General features: G+C 37.3%; 1 protein-coding gene across 3 annotated transcripts in view; it reads left to right on the plus strand.

The window, feature by feature from the left end:
- LOC150076529 (uncharacterized) overlaps positions 1-19,375 on the plus strand; it is a 437,825-nt gene that overhangs the window by 169,900 nt on the left and 248,550 nt on the right. For all 3 annotated transcript variants that reach the window (XM_090387824.1, XM_090387826.1, XM_090387825.1), the window contains one exon: positions 12,372-12,467. In XM_090387824.1, coding sequence (XP_090243950.1) covers positions 12,372-12,467 — 96 coding nt within the window. The remainder of the gene's footprint in view (positions 1-12,371; positions 12,468-19,375) is intronic.

Below are 19,375 nucleotides of genomic sequence, written 5' to 3' on the forward strand. Positions count from 1 at the left end.
CAGTATTGTTTAGGCATTCTATGCATGCTTGACATCTATTGTTATGTAAGACATGAATGTTGTGTTGCTTATGAAAATATACATATCTACAGAGAGAGAAAAAAAAAAAAAGAGAGAGAGTATGTGGGAGAAGAGCGATAAATACCTTACAGTTGAAATTAAACTGAATGGTTAAATTTAGAGAATCTAAAATTGTGGAGTTTTATTATATGTTCTGTCAAGTTATAATCTTAGTAATTAATTGATATGGAGATAACTATATTTACTTTTCAGTTTTGTTAACGACAGAAAAAAAATTCAATTAATTTTAAGAAAAAAATAGAATACACCTGAAATTTAATGCACTGCTCATATTGCCTAACTTGTAATGGAGGTATGTTATCAGATGTTTAGACATTACTTAATAAGAAAAAGTTCATTCGATAACACATTTTTAGCATATGTTTTGTTGGTCCCTGGCAATCTTTTAAGATCAATCGTACTCCCCCATCACAGAAATCTATTTGTATAAATGAAAGTAGTAGTAGTAGTAGTGGCATGTGATGCAAGAAAGCAAATGTATGAGCTTATGCAGCATCAGCCAAAAAAAAAAAAAGAAAAAAAAAAACACACCATTCTCTCCAAATGCCTGTCCAGTTCCTCCTTAAATTTATTCAACCTATCAACTTCCACAACGACAGATGGAAGTTTGTTCCAGCAATTAACCACCCGCTGGCTAAAGGCAAATTTCCGCACATCTGTTCTACATCTGTCTTTACTTAATTTGAATTTATGCTCCCTTAGGTTCGTAATCTGAACAAGTGGAAGGATCCCATCAGAATTCAGCATGCTCAACCCATTCAAGGCCTTATATACCTCAATCAGATCACTGCGCAGGTGCCTAGTCTCCAGCCACTGCAATTTGCAGAACTTAAGCCTCTCTTGGTAAGAGGATCCCTTCATTCCCCTCACCAATCTTGTTGCTCTTCTCTGTACACGCTCAAGTAAATCTACATCCTTCCTAAAATGAGGCCTCCAGACCTGTACGCAGTACTCAAGGCGTGGCCTGATCATTGCCTTATACAGAGGGATAATCACCTCCTTTTCCCTGCTAGCAAAATTCCTATATATCATTGACAAAACCCCATGACCCGACCTGGCAGCCTATCTGCATTGCTCAGAAAACTTCATATCTGCCTGCATAATTACTCCCAGGTCTTTTTCGTTTTCTACCACCTTAAGTGTAGTACCACACAGTTGGTACGTTTCTCTGTGGGGTTACTTCTACCCATATGCAGTACTTTGCATTTGTCAAGGTTAAACTTCAGTTGCCACTTCTTAGCCCATCTGCCCAAATTATATTTATATTTTGCATATCACTCTAGATCAGCCTTTATCAATCTTTACCCTGGAGGAACCCTTTAAATAATTTTTAGGGCTCAGGGAACCCCTGCATAAAAATTATTATATCTACAGTTCACGGTACATTAGTGTGATCAGTAAGTTATAGATATAATAATTGTCAATGCTTTTTTGAGTAGAGTGATATTTTTCTGTAGATCTGTTTATTTTGGCCAACTTTGGCTACACTTTGTGTGGTTCCCCCCTCCCCACAAAGGATATTATTATTATTATTATTATTATTATTAATAGCCATATGGTGCAAGGAAGCCTGAGGCTTATGCTGCACCGGCCAAAAAAAAATTTCCCTATTACCCTGAGAGAGAGAGAGAGAGAGAAATAGAAAGGAATCACCAAGAAAGAGAAGAATGATGATATCCAGCTCAAGACCCTGGGTGTGCCAAGCCCATACTCACCAGATGTGATCCCTTGGGGGGTCGTGTAGGTAGAGGAAACTTCAGTTTTTCCGACTTGATTTTTTTTTTTTTACCTTATCCCATTAGGCCTAAAAGTCTTATCACAAATTTCTACTATACAAGATGCTAATAAGTTATGGTATGTGCAAGAATAGTTGTAGTTTTTTTCCCTATTTAAAACTACAAATGACTTTTTAGCTAACCTTTCTTGGGGGAAAAAAAAAAAAAAAAAAAAAACGAGGCAGTTAAGATTAGGTTACCTTTCTAGAAATTAATCTCTTTCTTTCCTTTTCATAAATTTTAAAAACTCATAAGCCAAACCTAATAAATTTCTGTTAAATAACTGGCTTATGCCAAAAGCACCATGTTGAACAATCAGAAAGGAATCCAAATCCAGGTGGTCTCAAAACACCTGGAACGGTGGTGTAGGAGTGATATGGCAGGTCCCACAGCATTGTCAAACAAGGACTGCTATAATGTACAACGTAAAGACAAATCTTGATGTAGAAACCATTTTAATATGGCATCTTGGAACATTAGAGGATTAAACAGGCCTGAAAACTGGCCAACATTTTGAGAGAAATGGAGAGACTTGACATAGGAATAATAAGATTAAGTGAAACGTTTTGGAAAGAATTGACAGATTTTGACTCGACTTTACCAAATGTTATGTCATATAAGATATACACATCTGGTGGGGACACATCAAGAAGAGGAGTGGCTTTTGTTATGGAAAAGAAACTCAGCAACACATTGTTATGCATATAGTCAAGAAATCGGAAAGAGTAATGGCAATTCTTGTGAATACTAAGCCCAAATCATTATTGGTCATTCGAGTGTATGCCCCAACCAAACAGGACGGAGGTTGACAACATGTATGACGAAATAAAACAGTGCATCACAGAAACTGGAGGAAACAAAGATCAAGTTCTTTGTGTCATGGGAGATTGGAATGCAAGGGTTAGCGCAGAGAGAATACCTAGACGAGTGGGACCTTTCGGACTGTGAATGAAGAATGGAAGAGGACAGAAATTGATTGACTTTTGTGGTCAGCATGACCTTATCATAACCAACACTTACTTTGAACAGAAGCTATCAGCATGTCTTACTTGGAGAAGCCCAGATGGGAGTTTTAGAAATCAGATAGACTTCTTCTTAGTCTGGAGATGTTTCTTCAATGGAATAATGAACGCTAGTCATGCCAAGCACAGACTGTGGGTCACATCATAACCTGTTCCTAATGAAAGTGAACATTCGTCTAAAATCAGTGAAACCTGAAACAAGAAGAAACATCAAATGGAATTTACGGAGACTCCAAGATGCAATAGTAAAGCAAAGGTTTAATGAAAATGTGACAAGTAAATTGCAGACGCAACCACAAGAGAAAGAAGATCTCTCTCTCTCTCTCTCTCTCTTTGGAACAAGCTAGAAGCTGCTATCACCTACACAGTTGAGAAATGCCTCGCCAAACAAGAAGAAATAGGAAAAGCCATGGATATCACAAGAGGTTAATAATCTTATTGATGAAAGAAGACCTTGGAAAAGAGGTGCAAATGAACAGGAAAGAACTTGGATAAAAGAATAAAACAGCTGTGTAAGAAACTGAAAGAAGATTGGATTAACAAGCAATATGTTGAGATTGATTAAATTGTAATAAATCAGTATTTTGAAGGGTTTAGTCACCTTTTGGGCATATATCTGTTGTATTTTTTGATTACTTGATGTATTAAATTGGGATTTTACAAATAGATTAAATAGGCTTAGTAGCATTCGTTAGCACATTTTTTTAAAAATTTAGCTAGTGACTTTGTAAGTTACAACTCGCTTCTCTTACTGCTATTGTATTGGTGTTTTGGCTAGAATATCGTAGCGTAGAAGAATAGTAGGGTTTTAATTGTAATAAATAAGCATTGTGATCATTACAGTATAGTGTGGGACCTTTTTGTGATTGCAAAGTAGCAACACATACGACATACCCGATATTCTTCCTGATGAGGTAGAACATGCATTGAAGAAAATGAAGAATCAGAAAGCCCCGGGGGAAGATGAAGTTACTGTAGAGTTGTTAAAATTGGGAGGAAGAGGCATAACACAAAAACTGGCAAGGCTCTTCACAAAGTGCATTAGAAAAGGTGTGATGCCTAAGCAGTGGAATAATGCAATCATAGTTTTGCTGCATAAGAAAGGAGATAAATCATAAATTGGAAATTATAGACCAATTAGCTTGTTATCCCACATCTACAAGTTGTTCACAAGGGTCATTACTAACAGATTAGAAAGAATACGTGATGAGAATCAACCGAAAGAGCAAGCTGGCTTTAGGACAGGATTCTCAACTATGGATCACGTTCACGTAATATCACAGCTAATGGAGAAAGCAAATGAATATAAAACACCATTATGCCTGGCATTTGTGGATTATGAAAAGGGCATTTGACTCCATACAGCATAAGGCAATGTTTCGGGCACTGGAAAGACAAGGCATTGATACCCCATATATTATGATTTTTAAGAAAATATATGAGAGTGCTACCTCCTTTATTAGACTAGACAAAGACAGTAGGAAATTTAAAATTGAGAAAGGAGTTCAACAAGGAGACTCAATATCTCCGAAGCTGTTTACTGCTGCCCTTGAGGAAGCTTTCAGAAGATTAGACTGGTCGCAGAAAGGAGTTAATGTGAACGGAGAGTACCTAAACCATTTACGATTTGCAGATGACATTGTGGTCATAAGCCACGATCACAAAGAATAAGAGGAAAATCTTAATCAGTTATGCACAGCTAGTAAGGATTTTGGACTAAAGATGAATATGGCTAAAACAAAAGTAATGATGAACAAGTATGCCCCAGAAAGGGAAATAATGATTGAAGGAGCAGTAATTGAAAAGGAGGAGTCATATACTTATCTGGGACAAGTTATTAGCTGTAATAATGATAAATGGCTGGAAGTCAAGAGAAGAATAAATTTTGGATGGATAGCATTGAGGAAATATAGTCACATACTGAAGAGCAATATCCCAATTTGTCTGAAACATAAAATAATGAACCAATGTATACTCCCCACCATGACTTATGGAAGTGAAACTTGGGCACTCACCAAAATAATGGAAGGGAAGCTGAGAACTACACAGCGAAGAATGGAACAAATCATATTGGGAATCAGACTGTTAGATAAGAAGAGAAACACATGGATTAGGCAGCAAACTCAAGTAAAGGACATTCTTATCAAAAGTAAAGAACTAAAATGGTCTTGGGCAGGACACATAGCTCGAAGACATGATGACAGATGGACTAAGAAAATAACAGAATGGTATCCAAGAGGAGCTAGAAGAAAACCTGGAAGACAAAGGCAGAGATGGATAGATGAAATTCATGAGTTTGTGGATAGTAAATGGATGGCCAGTGCTCAAAACAAGGAACTGGAAAGTTGCTGGAGAGGCCTTCATCCTGCAGTGGATTGAAAATGGATGATGATGATGATCTTGAATTTGATAGCTAAGGTAATAATGTAAAACTATATAGCGGAATACATATTACTGCATTAATTTAGTATAGTGTTGTATAGTCAAGTATTGTATAGCAAATTAATCAATTAAATTTATTAACCTTATTAATTTTCATTGTTAATTAATTAAATCGTATTTAAACTGAAATCATGCCCCAAACTTAGAGCAGCAACAAAGTAGCGGGAGAGCTGTAACTCGGGGAAGAACCAAAGGGAGAGATTCTCCAACAAATCACAGCCTAAAGAAATCTGCAACTTGCGAAATGTTTGCAGACCTTTCTAGGATGAGACATGATATTGCTAAGAGGGAGATGTCTTTGTGTGTGCTCGATATAAGCAGTGTGAAGAAGTTAGGTGCCAATTTATGAGAGCTTGAAGGACAGGGTAGACGTCCTTGGGGGACCCACGAATCTCTCAGCTGTCCACACCAATGCCAGAACTTGTACTTGACCACAAGGCAATGCAGTGGCAACCTTCAGGGTACAATGCGATAGTCCCACAAGAGCTAGTTATTGTCGGTGCTCTATTGTCAGGGAGACGGGAAATATATTGTGCAAAAATGATAGGTGGAATAGGACCAGGGCATGTCTGCCAGGAACAAAAGTTGATGATGTTATAGAGCAGATATCATCTTTTAAGAGCACAAAGGGCGATTTTGTTCTACACGTTGGCATTAATGACATTAAGAGTAGTAGATCTGCGGACTTACTTAACAAGTGCAGGTCAGTGTTGAAGAAAAGTCGCGAGTTTGGGTTAAATTTGAAAGTGTCTGCAATTCTGCTCAGACGTGATAGGAGGGAGTATATCATGAGGGCCTTGTCAGTCAATTCTCCTCTGGAGAGATTGTGCAAGGTGCATAGGGTAGAAGATGCTTGGTCTATGCTTGCTAACAGTAGAGATTGTTTCTACAGGGATGGAATACACTTAAATAGAAAGGGTGCAACAATATTTGCTGATGTTGTCGAAGCAGTGTTAGGTGCATCAGAAAACTACTAGCTTGGGGGGATTCATAGACTAATAGATTAACTGTAACCACAGGCAGAAGTGAAAGTGATTCTTGCACTGCTTCTGTTAAAATGAGCAGCAGCCTGCAAAGCGAGGTATGGGGATTTCAAGGGCTGCTGGGAGTCATCATGGAACAAGTGAATACATAGATTGTGTTGGAGTAACTAAGAGTAAGAATAGGTGTATGTATACTTGCATGTGCACTAATGCTAGGAGTGTAGTAAATCAATTTGATGAATTTGAAGTGCTGGTCAAGGCATCAAAAGTGGATATTGTTGGGATATCAGAGATGTGGTGCGACACAGATATAAGCAGTGTAGAATTGGAATTTGGGGACTACAGTGTGTACAGAAAGGATAGACAGGACAAGAAGGGAGGAGGAGGGGGTTATGCTGTTAGTTAAGAAACACAAAATCTAAGGAAGTGTATCCAATTGACATTGGTGAACAATGCAATGTTGAGCCAGTGTGGTGTGACATAAGCGCTGAGAAAGGGAGAATGAGAATAGGTGTGTGTGTTATAGGCCTAATAAATCTGAATATAATGAGCAATTGCGCAGAGGAATAGAGCGGGCCAGTAAATCAGATTGTGTTATAATGGGGGATTTTAACTTCCCAGATATTGACTGGAACTTGTGGGTTGGTCACTCATACACACTAGTAAGACTTTTGTTGATTTATTGGATGATTGTTTTCTGCAGCAGCATGTTCGAGAGGCAACCAGAGAGGGTAATACTCTTGATCTGGTTATCAGCAGTGATCATTCGTGTATTAAGAATTTGCAGATGAAGGAACCACTAGGTGACATTGATCACATCATACTGATGTCGGATTTACTTAAAATATTTATTAAAGTGACCACTATAATCACCTTATAAGGTAATTATAGTGGTCACTGAGAGTTTTTAAATTTCATACAGTGGGATCAGCTGATGATGTTACCAATGGTGATTCTAAATGGGAAGCGTTCAGGGACTTAATCTTGAAGGGTACCAGGCTTTTCATACCGAAAAGAAATACTGTTCAAGGTTTAGGCCTAAATGGATGTCAGATGAATTAATGAGGCTTGTAGCAGAGAAGAAAAATGCATGGGATGTGTATAAATTATCAGGCAACACAGAAGCCTATGGAAAATATAAACAGTCTGTAATCAAGTCACAAAGGGCGAAGGCAGGTTATGAGAAATCTTTGATAAAGGATGCAAAGAAAAACAGCAAAGATTTCTTTATTTATGTAAATTCTAGAAGGAAAGGGATGAATCAGATTGGTCCACTTAACTTAGATGGTTTGACTATTGATGATCATGCTCAGGTAGCTATTAAACTGAATGAGAATTTTGCATCTACTTTCACACATGAGGAGTTATTCAAGGAGGGGAATGGCAGAAGTTTATCAAACTCTAACAGGAAGCTAAGTGATTTTGTAATAACTGTGGATTACAAAATAATTACTAAGTGGAGGAGAAATTGTTGAATTTAAACATAAAAAGACACCTGGGGTAGACGAGTTCTATCCAGTTATATTAAAGGAGGCAGCAAAGGAAGTAAGCAAACCCTTAGCCATAATTATGAGAGCTTCCTTGGATCAGGGGAGGTTCCCACGGACTGGTGGTGTGCAAATGCATCACCAGTTCACAAAAACTGAGTTCAAAAAGTGACACAAGTAACTATAGGCCTGTTAGTTTAACTTCTGTTCCTGGGGAAAATAATGGAATTACTAGTTAAAGAAGCATTGCAGGATCTTCTAGACAAGACTGCAGTAATAGTTAAGACACGGAATGGGTTTATTAATGGGAGGTCTTGTCTGACCAATTTAATTGGATACTATGATGGGTCACAAAGGAACTGAATGGCAAAAATAATTTTGATATCATATACTTGGATTTCTGGAAAGCTTTTGATACTGTGGCACATGGAAGACTACTGTACAAATTGGAGCAATATGGATTAATGGCAAGTTGCTACAATGGAGAAAGGGATGGTTGAGTGCTAAGATAGAGAGCGGTTATCAGTGGACACTGCTTTTCATGGATGTATGTTATTAGTGGAGTCCCCCAGGGTTTGGTGTTGGGTCTATTGTTGTTTTCGGTATTTATCAATGCAGTTGCTGAAGGTATATCATTGTAAATGTGTAAGTTTGCAGGCGATATGAAGGTTGGCATGGTTGTTAATGACAGTAATGATAGTACTGATGGATGCTACATCACTGCAGCAGGATCTGGAAAAGTTGAGTGGATGGGCTGAGAGGTGGCAACTGAAGCTCAACATTGACAAATGTACTGCGTATGGGTAGCAGTAACTGCAGAGTAACGTATCAACTGGGTGGTACTACATTCAGGGTAGTGGAGAATGAAAAGCACCTGGGGGCAATTGTGCAGTCAGATATGAAGTTTTCTGAGCAGTGCAAAAAGGCTGCAAGAGGAGCTCATGTGTCTTGTCGATGATATTCAGCAATTTTGCTAGCAGAGTTAAGGGAAATGATTGTCCCCTTGTATAAGGCAATGGTCAGGCCACACCCTGAATACTGTATATAGGTCTGGAGCTCTCATTTTAGGAAAGATGTAGAGCTTCTGGAACCAGTACAGAGAAGGGTAAAGCGATTGGTGAGTGGAACAAAGGGTTGGTGTTACCAAGAAATTCTTATTGCAGCCTCTGGAGACTAGGCACCTGCGAGGTGATCCAATTGAGGTGTATAAGGACTTGAATAGATTGAGCAAGCTCAATGGTAATGGGATTCTTCCTCTTGCTCAGAATACTCACCTGAGAGGCTTAAATTCAAATTGAGGAAAGACAATTGCAGAATAGAAGTGCGGAAATTTGCCTTTAGCCAGTGGGTGGTTGATAGTTGGAACAAACTTCCTTCTGTTGTTGTGGAGGTGAGAAACTGAAATAAGTTCAAGGCAGAACTAGACAAACATTTGAAGTGAATGGATGGATGAAATGGGAAAGTGTTTTTTTTTTTTTTTTTTTTTTTCTGGCTGATTCTATATAAGCTTGCTTTCTTGCATCATATGCCCAACTAATGGTAATGCTAACTCATCAACTTGGATAGAAAAGCTGTTGTTTTTCAATTTATTATACTAAACCTCTTCAGTCGCATGACATGTCATCAATACATCGACTTATTGTACTGTTCGAGAGTGGAACCCTTTCAATTCTCGTGTTGCATCTTGTTCTAGCATTTTACATGCCAGCATTATTACGTTCTCACGAACTGTGTGATTTTTCCTTTTCTGGGCAATAAGTAACAGAACTTATTGCCCAGAAAAGGAAACAAATAACTTGCTTCCTGAGCATTTTCACTGAATGTGATTTTTTAAACTAAAGCTTTACTTTGTTTGTTTTGAGATTCCAGTAGACAATTAAATCCACTCTTGATCATTGTCTTCATGATTTTCCCTACTACTGAAATTAGACTGTGACTGGCCAGTGTTTTCTAATTTCATCCTTAGAACCACACTTATGTATTGGAGATACATTGGCACTTTTCCAATCTAAGGGGATCATTCCCGATTTCTGTGATGCTCTTGTAATTAGCCTCAATGATTCAATGCACTCACTTACCCTTAAGATTATAGGGTATATGCCATCAAATCCAGGAGCCTTAATGGCCTGTAGGCTGTAATTTTTTATATTAAATAAACATGTGAAATTTCAACACCATTAATTCCATTTTTTTCAACTTCATTCCCAGAATTCATCATTGACACAAAGAGTTTTTCTTCTGTAAATATCGATGCAGAGTAATTGTTGAGTTCATCTGCAACTTCAGCTGGGGTATCTAATACTATCCCACATCCATTTCATAAGGGTCCGATCCGAATCTTTCCCGTGGAGTATTTTTTAATGGTATATAATCATTCAAGGCTTCTATGATTAATGTTTTAAAGGTATACATTAATTCAATATGTATTCGCTCTCTTTGTGAAACTACTCTACCCAGTTAATAGAGGCTATGTAGCACCTTAAGCTGTCGTAATTTCCTTTCCTGAAATTATAACCCATTCCTTTGTCTTTACCTACTGCTTCTTCTCCCTTCATTGGCCGTGGAACTCTGTGATCACTTCTGGTACTGGTTCCTGTACTGTCAGCCCTATTATGTCATCTGGATCATGGGTGATAATGAGGTTTAGAATATTCTTTTCCCTAGTACTTTCCCTGACATGGTGCTGCAAATAACAATCACCTAGTTGAGTTAAAAATTTTGTCCCCCATGTGGAGTTTTCTTCCCATTCGCTCCAATCAGTTAGAGTTGATTGGAGGTGATTGATGCTGACATTATTGTATAAACAATTAAGACAGTATTCTTGTATAGTTAACTACCCTGACACACCCCTTAAAGTTATTTAAGCTCGCTTCCCTGGCATTAACTTTTTTTTTTTTTTTTTTTGTTAGTTGTTGGCGCATCAGCTTCTATGGCCATATTGCACCTACCAAAGTTTTGCATTTTACTGTGATCCAAGCCCGAGGCGGGAATCGAACCCGTGACCTTTGGGTTGCCAGGCAGGCATTTTACCTACCTGGCTAGCCCAGTCGGCTCTGGCATTAGCTACCCGGTCATTTGAAACGTTTCTGCCCTCAGGACATCTTGGTAATGTGTTCTGTTGTGGTAACAAACAAGAACTCTTGAGGTATGTGCAAACGTTACTTTAACCAGTATTATCAGATAACTGTGTATCTTTATTATCCTTGTCCCCCCCAAACTAGCAGTTTGGGGGGACAAGGGTAATACTGCCAAAAATTCTTGCACCACATTTGTTTAAATGTATCTCGTCTCTACAAAACAGATTCTTTCTACCTACAAGTGCAAGCCAAGCTGATAGAAATTCACCCCCTGCCCCAAAAGCCTTGCAGAGTCGTTCAAGTCTTGAGTTAATCCACAAGGCTTTCAGCATATAATTCCTCCTATCATGCCTGAGCAGAATTGCAAACACAGACATTGTGACCTAACTTGTGGCATTTCAGCATTGTCCTATCAAATCGCTAGATCTTGTATGCTTTCAATCATGTATGCAATTCAAAGGAAAGTAAACTTGCATGAACAGATCATGAAAAATGCTATGAAATAGAATCATGTCTAAAGCAAAGAAACATAAGACAGTTTGATCAAATACTAGTAAAATATGATTAACAACTAAAGCGTGAAAAGTAATATATGAGAGGACCTCTGTGAGAAAATATATGAAAGTAGTATTTCTGTAAAAACCTGACCCACCTTTGCAGTATTTTGGGGATATAGATTGGCATATGTAAAATCTAATTGTGGTGACATAGCTATGACAAAGTTCTCGATTACTGTTTTATGTCTTTGGCATAAAACAGTAATCAAGAATTTGTCTCTGAAAGTTTCGTCTTTCAGAGAAGTTATAATTTTATGTTGTGCAACAAACCTTTCAGAATGAATTTAAAAATATGAATAGTTAATGCCAGTTTGTCTTTTCAAAATTATGAAAAGTTAGAGTAGTTCCTTATTCTCTTGTGTTTTTGTGATGGCAAGCATTAAAATTGCTTAGTAAATATAATAGTTTTAGTGGGCATCACAGAATGTTTACTATGAGTGTTGCTGCCATAGCAGTGATTTCATCTTTTATATAAGTGGCAGATTAATCCACTGCCAATATGCCAGTTTGATTAAAAGTAGCGCAATACTGCAGCAATTTGTGGTACTGTAACATTTGTTCTTCTTTGAATATTAAGGTTATTGCACTTACTAGTTTAAATCACAAAAAAAAAAAAAATAATAATAATAAATAAATAAACCCATAAGAGATGTTGAGGATGGCTTCCTTTATGTAAGTTTTAGAATAAGTTGTAACCTTCTCTTGATGTTACCTAATTGCTCACCTTGCTGTTTAGACAAAATTAATTTCAAATTCTAGTATGCTTGTACACTGCATTAGTAAGGTTTCTCCTTCTTCAACTAGTAAGTAACCTTAGTTAAGGTTAAGCTTGTGAAATAAGCAACCGTTATTCCCTATTTTCCTGAGTTAATTTTTTATTGCTATGTGTATTAATGTTTAAAGGTATACATTAATTCAATATGTATTCGCTCTCTATTTTCTTCTAGTCCTGGAGTTGCTCCTGTTGCAGAAGATGAAATATTGGAGGAGGATAAAAAAGAGCTGGAAATACAACCAACAATCCATAGGCCACTTTTAATAACGTGAGTCATTCTTTGAATTCGTATGTTAATTTTTAAAGTGTGTTAGTGTTGATATCAACAACCTTCATTCTGATTGAAACAATCAGTTATTTCTCTTAATTCATAGTTTGTATGGGCTGTAATTTGTTCAAAAACTACTCCAAAATCAGGTTAGGTTATCCTCATGTATCCTTCTTGTCTAATTCTGTCATTCTTTATGAGGACTTCCTCTTGATTTCTTGTATTTCATTTCACTTCTCTAAATTCTGTGAGGTCTGTGACTTTTCTTCTTCACCCTCGAACAGATGCACCTGTTACACTTCTTGAGTGGAAATGTAACAGGTGTAACGCAAAGGCAAAAAATTGTTTAAAATTGTTTACTTTGTACTGCCATTCTTTATTTTAGTTATAATGGGTACTACTCTGAATAATGCATTATTTAAATTGCAATTATATTTTTTGAAATAATTTTATAAAATTAAAATGTATTCTGGTACACTTTAAGTATAGACACCTTTTCTTATAACTCTTCTGAAGCATACAGTTTTCATTAATGGACATGCAGTTTATCCTTCAGTGTTATTTGCATAATTCCAAATTCCAAGAAAAAGTCTAAAATTGGGTACTTCCAATAGCATTTTTTAAAAAAAAAACATATATTGAATAAAAGAATGGTTACAGCAATGTATATAAGAATGTGAAAACTAAAGGATTATGACAATTAAGATTATCATCTCTCTCTCTCTTCTCTCTCTCATTGGCTAGTGTTGGAGTGAAATTTTAAGTTCTGAAAGGTTTTTTTTTTTTTTTTTTGCTTTCACTGCAATGTCCTGCATTGTAACACACAAATATTAAAATATTTATGGATTAAAATTTCTAGGTTAAAGATAAAAATAACGAAACTTAATTTTTTTTCAGATTTACCTTTGAACTTAATTTTATTAGCTGATGCTGTGTAAACTTGCTTTCTTGCATCATTTGACACTAATAAAATGGTTAACTTGAAGTGTGTGAAGAATTAAAATAAAAATTAAAGACCTAGCATTTTGAATTCCTTGGAAAAGAAAGTGCACCCTTTTCCATTCATTCATCACTGTGAACTAAAAACATGAAAAGGAACCAGTAATCCTAATTTTGGGCTTTTGATAAATTATTATTTGGTTCAGTTGGCATGACAAAAAAAAAAAGCCTTTATTGAGGGTTAGTTCCCACAATGCATGTGCTATCTAGTGCGTAAGTTAAATTTTATGTTTTCGACTGCCATATTGATGAAAGATTAGCAGGAAACTTTACATTAAGCATGTTAATCTGTGTGTTCTGCAGAAACCATTAGATAGCCATAGCTTCGTATATGAGTGACTTATTGTCGGTGTTCAGTTTAATTAATATCTTAGCAGAATCAGTATAAAGAGTATGGAAAGATGTGTTCATGTTGGCTGAGTTCCAAAGCATAATTTGCATGGAGGCTAAATTTATGATAATAGGCTCTAGTATTTGTAGTTTTTGTCGATCTGAATTTAACAGTGGTGCTATCTATCTAGTAAGCATTATGGTTTTTTTGCTATTTATTTAAATATATTATATTGTTGGCATCTTGAATAATACATTTAAAAGCCTCTTTATGTCTATTAAAGTGTGCATATAGTTTAGTATTCAAAGAGAAAATAAGAGCAATGTCAGCACTGGAGAAAATACTCTTAATTAACGTTGGGGAATTAACTCACTTTATCTGTGGTTTCCATATTTATGTTTTGTTTACTGGTCTTCTTAATGAACATCTGTTAGTTACAAAGGGATTAATAGTCAAAGGTCTTGTGCGAATTGTAGATTGAATGTGTGCTTGGTGGAGTTTATATAAATCTTGTATAAAATTTATTCTTAGACTTTGTTTATCCATCGAATGTTGGACAGACAACTTGTGTGATCAAAACCCGCTAATATTCTTAAAATCAGACAAATGCTAAATTATTGTGATTTTTCTCTTGTAGAGAATCTGTGTCCTCATTTTGAATTTAAATCAATGCTTTGAATTTAACTAAATAAAAATAGAATAATAAATATAGTAAATAGGATATTGAGAAATTTGGGGGGATACAAGAGCTAATAGATTAACAGTACCCACTGGCACAGGTGAAAGTAATTCTTGCACTGCTTCTATTGGAATGAGCAGCACCGTGGAAAACAAGATGTAGGGTATTTCAGAGACTGCTGGGAGTCATTGCAGTACAAGTAAACACATGGGTTGTGTTAGGGTAGCTAAGCATAGGAACAGGTGCATGTATACTTGTGTATGCACCAATGCTAGGAGTTTGGTAAATAAATTTGATGAATTTGAGGTATTGCTCAAAACATCAAAGGCAGATATTGTTGAGATATCAGAGATGTGGTGTCACACAGATATAAGGAATGCAGAACTGTAATTTGGGGAGTACAATGTGTACAGGAAGGATAGACAGGATAGGAAGGGAGGAGGGGTTATGCTATTAGTTAAGAAACACACACAAAATCTAAGGAAGTGAGTATACTCTGATGAGTATAATAAGAACTGTACAGGGAAATAGTGGGCCAGTAAATCAGAGAGTCTTATAATGGGGGATTATAATTTCCCAGATATTGACTGAAATTTGTGGTTGATCACTCACACACTAGCAATGCTTTTGTGGATTTATTGGATGATTGTTTTCTACATCAGCTTGTTCGGGAGGCAACTAGAGAGTAATACTCTTGATCTGATTATCAGTAGTGATTCTTCATGCATTAGAAATCTGCAGATAAAGGAACCACTAGGTGGCAGTGATCACAGTGTGCTGAAGTGGGATTTACTCAAAGAGGTAACTATGCGTATTTACCATTAAAAAAATACTCCACGAGGAGGGTTCCAAGTTGGATGAATAGTGAAGTTGCCACATTAATTGAGCAGAAAAAGGTGGCATGGAAAGGTTACAGAGAAATAAAAAGTACTGAAGCCTATAACAGCTACAAGATGATCTGTAATAGAGCCACAGAAAAGGTTCGACAGGCAAAGGCAGTTTATGAGAAATCACTAGCAAACAGAGCAAAAAGGGGGGGGGGGGAGGATAAGGAATTCTTCACATATATAAATGCCAAGAAGAGCAGGACAAACCAGATCGGACCTTTACATAAGGGAAAGGGGATAGTATTAAATACACCAGCTGCCGTTGCAGTTGAACTCAACAGTTATTTTGCATCGATATTTACAAATGAAAAAGCTTTTGTGGCAATAGGAAATTGTGGGAGCGAAGTTGAAAAATATGTAATTAATGATATTGAAATTTCGCGAGATTATTTAATGAAAAAACTTTCGAGCCTACAGGCCAGTAAGGCTCCTGGAGTTGATGGAATATACCCTATAATCTTAAGGGAAGCAGCAAGCGAGTGCATTGAACCATTCAGGCTAATTATGCGAGCATCACTAAACTCCGGGGAGATTCCCTTGGATTGGAAAAGTGCAAACGTAACTCCCATACATAAGGGTGGCTCTAAAAGTGAAGTTGGAAATTATCGACCTGTCAGTCTGACTTCAGTAGTAGGGAAAATCATGGAGGCAATGATCAAGGTTGGAATTCAGGATCATTTGGATCGAATTGAAATTCTCAAGGATACTCAGCATGGTTTTGTAAAGGGAAAATCATGTTTAACAAATCTGGTTCGCTGTTTCGAAAGGGTCACTCACGAGCTGGATTTAGGGAATAATTTCAGCACAGCTTTTGACTCAGTCCCACATGAGCGGTTGCTTTATAAGCTGGAACAGGTTGGAATCACTGGGAAAATCCTTAGATGGATAGCAGGATGGCTTCAGGGCAAGAGGCAGACGGTTGTGATAAATGGCTATTCCTCAGATTGGGTTGATGTAAGAAGTGGGGTTCCCCAAGGATCAGTTTTAGGACCACTGTTGTTTTTAATTTTCATAAACGACATAGATGAAGGGTTAGAGGGCGTGATGTCTAAATTTGCAGACAATGTTAAAATTGGTACAGTAGTTAATGATCACTGTCAAGCTGAGCTTCTTCAGAGAGACCTAGATAGACTTCAGGAATGGTCAGAAAAGTGGTAGCTATGCTTTAATCCAACAAAGTGTAAGGTATTACACCTGGGAAACAGTAATCCCAAAATAACTTATTCACTTGGTGGAGTTCAACTAAACCCAGTACTGGAGGAAAGGGACTTGGGTGTTATGGTACAGTCAGACATGAAATTCTCTGAGCATTGTAAACAGGTTGCAAGGAAGGCCCATGGTGTCCTATCGATAATCTATTGAACTTTTGCAAGTAGAGATAGGGATGTGATAATCCCATTATATAAGGCTTTTGTTAGACCACACTTGGAATACTGTGTTCAAGTATGGAGAGCGCACCTAAAGAAAGACATCGAGCTTCTTGAAAGGGTGCAAAGATGGGTAATTCGCCTGGTGAGATCGGCCAAGCAAGTTACCTTATGAAGAGAGACTTCGAATTTATGGGTTGCAGAGTTTGGAAACTAGATAAGGAGATTTGATTGAGGGGTTTAAGGCTCTGAGAGGCATCAGTAAAATGAATGAGGACAAAATTTTCAAGATTATAGATGATGCTAGAACTAGGGGACATAAATTCAAGTTATGGGGGGAAATGTTTAGATTGAAAGTTTTATTTTAGCCAGTGAGTTATAAATTACTGGAATAAGTTGCCTACGTGGGTGGTAGAGGCTGACAGTTTGGGGAAATTCAAAGGTCATCTGGATAGTACCTTCAGGTTAGGAAAGTGCATAGGATGATAGGTTTAATTTCCTTTTCTTTTATTAATTATTATTATTTATTTATTTTATTTATTATTTTTTTTTTTTTATCATTGTTTTATTCGGGGGTTTTTTTTTTTTTTTTTTTTTTGGCTGGTGCATAAGCCATAGCCTTTCTTGCACCAAGCGGCCATTACTAAGACTAATACTACCATCAGGGGTAAAGGGAAGGGTTTTTCTTTCATAAACGCGACTACCGTGGGACCAACTAATGATGTTATCAACAGCAAATTCAAAATGGGAAGCATTCAAAGAATTTATCTTGGAAGCTACTAGGCTTTACATACCAACTAAGAAATATTGTTCAAGGTTTAGGCCTAAATGGATGTCAGATGAACTAATGAGACATATGGCAGAAAAGAAAATTGCATGGAATACATATAAATTAATGGGTGACATGGAAGCCTATGATAGATATAAGCTGGTCTGTAACCAAGTTACAAAGTAGATCAGGCAGGCAAAGGCAGATTATGAGAAATCTTTGACTAAGAATGCAAAGAAAAACAGTTCTTTACATTTCTAAACTCTAGAAGAATGGGGATGAATCAGATTGGTCCACTGAATATTGATGGTTCAACTGTTGAACTCAGGGCGGAGAATGCCAGAGATGAGCTAAACTCTGGCAGTGAGCTAGATGATTTTGTAATAACTGAGAGGAAAGTGGAAGAGAAATTGTTGAAGATAAACATAATGAAGATAATAGAGGCACCCGAGGTGGATGGGATCTATCCAGTTATATTAAAGGAGGCAGCAAAGGAAGTAAGCAAATCCTTAGCCATAATCATAAGAGCTTCTTTGGACTTAGGGGAAGTACCCATGGACTGAAGATGTGCAAATGTGACCCCAATTCACAAAGAAGGATCAAAGGGCAACACAAGTGATTATAGACCTGTTAGTTTAATTTCTAGGAAAATTAATGGAGGCACTGGTTACAGAAGGGTCATCTAGACAAGACTTCAGTTATAGCTCGGACACAGCATGGTTTTGTTAAGGGAAAGCCTTGCTTGACCAATTTGATTGGATACTATGATGTGGTCACAAAGGAACTGGATGCAGGGAATAACTTTGATATTATATATTTGAATCTTAGAAAGGCTTTTGACACTGTTGCACATGCAAGACTCTGCACAAATTGGAGCAGTGTGTGGCATTGGAGACAAATTGCTGCTATGGATAAATGGATGGTTGAGTGGGAGAAGACAGAGTAGTAATCAATGGACAATTCCTCATTGTGGACTAATGTATTAGTGGGGTCCTTCAGGGTTCAGTGTTGGGTTCATTGTTGTTTTCTGTATTTATAAATGATATTTATAAACTTAACGTCCAAGTTTGTAGACGATACGAAGGTTGGCAGGGTTGTTAAGGACACTAATGACAGTACCCTGCTGCAACAGGATCTAGAAAAGTTGAGATACTGCTTCCCATATGTAGTTAGGGAAGCAGTAACCCCAGAGTAATGTATCAACTCACTGGTATTACACTGACAGTGGTAGAGAACGAAAAGGACCTGGGAGTAATTGTGCAGGCAGACATGAAGTTCTCTGAGCAGTTCAGCCGAGCTGCAAGAGTAGCTCATGGTGTGATGTCAATGATATACAGGAATTTTTCTAGCAGGGATAAGGAGGTGATTATCCCCTTGTATAAGGCAAGGTGTGGTCAGGCCACACCTTGAGTACTGTATACAGGTCTGGAGGCCTCATTTTAAGAAGGATGTAGAGCTGTTGGAACAAGTACAAAGAAGGGCAACAAGATTAGTGAATGGAACAAAGGGTTGCTCTTACGAAGAAAGGCTTGAATTTTGCATATTATAGTATCTGGAGACTAGGCACCTGCGAGGTGATCTGATTACGGTGTATAAAGCCTTGAATGGTTTGATCATGCTCAATGCTGATGGGATTCTTCTTGCTCAGAATAATCACCTGGGAGGGCATAAATTCAAATTGAGGAAAGCCAGATATAGGATAGATGTGCGGTTAGTTGGTTGTTGGAACAGACTTCCATCCTCTGTTGTGGAAGTTGATAGCCTAAATAAATTTAAGGCTGAGCTGGAAGGTATTTGGAACGAACAAAGAGGGGTGAAATGGGAGTTTTTTTTTTTTTTTTTTTTTTCGCTGATGCTGCCTAAGCCTGCTTTTTTG

The sequence above is a fragment of the Mastigoproctus giganteus genome, chromosome 13, assembly GCF_048544385.1.
Source record: "Mastigoproctus giganteus isolate SK-2022 chromosome 13, ASM4854438v1, whole genome shotgun sequence".
NCBI classification, from domain to species: Eukaryota; Metazoa; Arthropoda; class Arachnida; order Uropygi; family Thelyphonidae; genus Mastigoproctus; species Mastigoproctus giganteus.